This window comes from Trichoplax adhaerens, genomic scaffold (genome assembly GCF_000150275.1).
Source record: "Trichoplax adhaerens TRIADscaffold_824 genomic scaffold, whole genome shotgun sequence".
Classification (NCBI taxonomy): Eukaryota; Metazoa; Placozoa; class Uniplacotomia; order Trichoplacea; family Trichoplacidae; genus Trichoplax; species Trichoplax adhaerens.
Window position 1 is genome coordinate 401 of NW_002061363.1, and position 4125 is coordinate 4525.

At 34.2% G+C, this 4125-nt stretch overlaps 1 protein-coding gene across 1 annotated transcript; it reads left to right on the forward strand.

The window, feature by feature from the left end:
• Positions 1 to 308: 308 nt before the first annotated feature.
• Positions 309 to 1724, forward strand: TRIADDRAFT_34712 (uncharacterized protein; the record flags this gene model as incomplete). Its single annotated transcript, XM_002118736.1, has 1 exon — positions 309 to 1724. The coding sequence occupies one exon, from the start codon at positions 309 to 311 to the stop codon at positions 1722 to 1724; it is 1416 nt and encodes a 471-aa protein (XP_002118772.1).
• Positions 1725 to 4125: the final 2401 nt, after the last annotated feature.

Sequence of the window (4125 nt, forward strand, 5' to 3'; positions counted from 1 at the left end):
CAAGATACAAGGCTAGCGAACATATCTCCAAGTCTAGTAATACTAAGCTACTTCTTTTACAGGGAATAAATAGAGCGACAAATCATTAATTAGCCATAACAGACTGCCATAGTATAAGCGTTTACAAAGTGCTTGATTGATAGTTCATTTTTAGCGACGTACGTGTAGTTTTGGACTGACTAACTTTGATTTGCATTTAGAAGTGGAGGATTGAAGAGAGATAAAACTAATTAGCCATGGGCCCAATCGCGTTGATGATCATTATTGCTATCGGGTGTATTTTTCTTAAAACCATCATTTCAACATGGATGGGCGTTAATCGTATATGGTCAGCTTTAAAAAAGGTATCTGGCCCTAAAGCAAATTGGCTAAGTGGAAATCTGGATGAAATCGGTTCGCTAGAAAAATACCTTAGTGCTGTTACTAACTTGTGCCAGAAATATCCTAAAATGTTTCCGCTATGGTATGGCCCCACTAATCCGGTCTTGATGATTAGCAGTCCCGTTGTAGCACGACAATTTAATAAATCTGCTAATACTAAAGAGATATTAGTCCATCGATTTACCCGCGAATGGACTGGACCCGGGCTACTCTATTCCAATGGAGAACTGTGGGCAAGAAACAGGAAATTATTAACGCCTGGATTTCATTTTGATGTCTTGAAACCTTACATGGTTGTCTATAATGAATGTACCGATATTTTAATCGATAAATGGGTCAAACTTGCTGAAGTCGGTAAACCATTCGAAGTTTTAGAAGATATGTGCTTATTGGCTTTCGATATTATTGTGCAATGTGCTTGTTCAACTCAGTTAAATCCTCAAACACATGGCTCCAAGCATCCGTTTTTAGTTGCATCTCGTGAAAATACCACCTTGACTGAAGCCAGATTGTATAATCCACTCTATGCTAGCAGTTTTATCTATGGATTATCTTCTAGTGGCAAGAAATTTTACTCCAATGTTGCTTATTCTAGACAGTTTGCTAAAGAGATTATAATTCAACGTAAAGCTGCTTTAGAAAATCAAGATAATGTCAATGAACACAGAAAACATCTTGATTTCCTCGACATTATGTTGACTGCTCAAGATAGCGAAGGTGTAGGTATGACTGTTGATGAAATTGTCTATCAAGTCATAACCTTTTTATTTGCAGGACACGATACAACATCTTCCTCCCTGTCATGGTTGTTGCACAGCTTAGCTGCTAATCCTGAATGTCAAAAGAAATGTCGAGAAGAAGTGGATAACGTACTTGGAAGTAGAACAAATTTAGAATGGCAAGATTTAGCACAGCTCAAGTACTTAACCTTATGCATTAAAGAATCGCAACGTTTACATCCAACAGTACCCATTCTAGGATATACACTTGGCGAAGAAATGACGGTTGAAGGATATACATTCCCTAAAGGCATGGATATTGAATTTCCTTCTTATGTCTTTCATCACGATCCAAATTGGTGGGAAGAACCGTGGAAATTTAATCCAGAACGATTTACCGCAGAAAACTCAAAAGGTCGAGATCCCTACGCTTTCATGCCTTTTGCGGTCGGAACTAGAAATTGTATTGGACAAAATTTTGCCTTGCAAGAACTAAAATCAGTAGTTGCTAAAATATTACAGCGTTTCGAGCTATCTACACCTAACTCATCGTTTCATCATATTCCTTCATTGGTTTTAAAAAACAAGGATGGAATATGGATATCTCTGAAGGAGAGATGTTAAATTGCTTTGGTTGGTTTAGATGACACTCTACCATTCTATCTAAAAGCAATGCGCCCTATCACACCTTAGAAGTTGCTTTGAATGATTTTCAATGTAAATCGTTTTGCAAGCACTCACCATCACTATGTGATTTCTTATTCTTTACCGTATATATCAATTCATTAATAGATCAAAGTTAGACTTGGTAACATGCTGGCTTTTCGCTAGAAATAACCGGATAGTTTCCTTTAGATAGCATTATAGCTACTCCCTTCACCCTATGTAATGGTTCAGTTATGCAGGTTTACTCTATTATATAATCTTGCGGAAGAACACTTTTTGTGTTTATTGCTAATGTGGAAGACATTTATTAACTATAGGCTATGACTGCTGTAATCCACGTTTCTTGATAACATTTTTACGTTTTACTAATTCTAAAGGTTGTGCTAGAACAAGGTTTACTTTCACACTTTTATGGTTATAATCAATCGTTAGCGTGGCTAGTGCAGCTCAAGATTCCATTCTTATTTCTATATAATTATTACTTTGTTTTTACGACGGTCTTGCTCATAGGAAGTTTTCTCCATATTTTCTATGTTTAATTTATGAGCTGAAATCATGAATAAAGTAATTCACTTCAATCTTCATCATAATCTAGACATAGTCATTATAGTTTTACTTCTTATAGCTTGAGAAGTCTTCAGTTCAACCCTATTTTAAATCTGGATTTTTCAGTGATCAATAAAGCATTTCGATTGCCAAATCAAAGATAGAAGCGGAATATTTTTACTAGCTACTTTTTCTATCAGCTAATAAATTTGGCGATGGATAGAAAGATTTTAGATGGGAGAAAGGTTCACCCCTACTTAGTCACGGATAAAGATTCAATATTTATATTACATACTTAGTCTACGGCATGATCGGTAAAAGATTAATTATAAATCATGTTATATTATACATTGTCTCTATAGCAAGCAAATGCCCCTAAAGAATATAGAAATCAGTACGATATAGGGTTTAGTTTAACGTTGATATGGACTAGCCTAAAGAATAGCGGAAGTAGTAAAATTAAATAGTCATTATCCATCTACTGTTATTGGCATACGCTAAAATAGATGATTGGAGTTGCAACTTTATCTTGAAAAGCATTTTTCTATTACACGATAGTCAATTAGCAGCACCGAAGACACTAATGCTACTACAACTAGCTTTAAACTATTCTTTGTAAGACAATTACAGTAGAGAATAATTTAACCTATTCTATGCAGGCTTTTGTACTTATTAATTATCGCCAAATGTTAGAAACTGATGTCAATGAGGGAATTTATTCTAAACCCGCCCACTCCGCCATCATCTATAGCCCGTGTCTGTATCCAAATTATATACAGTATGCTAATATTTGTACTACAAATGACAATCAAATGCCGAGATAGAAGTAAAAGATTGTAAAATCATTAAAATAGATATAATAGCTAGCTTCCAAATATAGCAAGTTTATTCTAGCTATAGCATAGTTAACGTAAGTAAAATAACGTTCAATCTCCTTCATCGTTCCTTGCTTCATAAAGTGGGCTATTTTCTTATTGTAATACTATAAAATAACAGCTGATAGCAATCTGTAATGCTTTACTCAATTATTATCCCTATTGGGTGAGATTTACACCTATTGCGTTGCGTCCAATAATACAGTAACATTTTTGATGTTCATTTTGTAAGAGCTAAGTTTAACAACCAATCACTCTACTGGCTTTTTTTTGCTCAATGCTTAGTATTAGTATCCCTAATATTAAGGCTTTTGGTAAAATTGATGTGTGCACATTATGCCATTTTAAATGATATAAAACCTACGCTTAAGATGTAAGATGCTCTTCTTAAGCAAAGATTACATAGACATAGAATGTAGATGAGTTTTGCGATATAATATTGTGATAAAGTGTCGCAAAATAATTCAGCGAAGCTTCGATTATACGTTCACTGAAAAAATAACATACTACCGGTACTGAACGAGCAGCAATGAACAGATATTGTATAAGTTAGTTCCTTCATCGTCATACTAGCGTCTTATATTAATCTATTAACAAAATTTAAAGCCTTAAAATATCATAAAATTACATCCTCTAGATATCTCTCAAAAACAGGAATCTGTATAGCCTTACAATCTAACATGTAGGCATGGACTATGAAGCACATGTGGACTGCATTTCACAATGCAGGTTGATCCTTAAATATTAGATCACTAAAAATAGAATATTATAAGCAACATGTATATACTTTAATTGATAAATGTCTTCATAAATGCATTAAATTAGTTTAAGAAATCTAGGAGTATCGGTACATTCTTGAAAGGCTATTTTGTAACAAACTTTTCATGCCTCCATCTTATTCATATATATCAATAACATTTTGGAAGAATGCTTTAGCA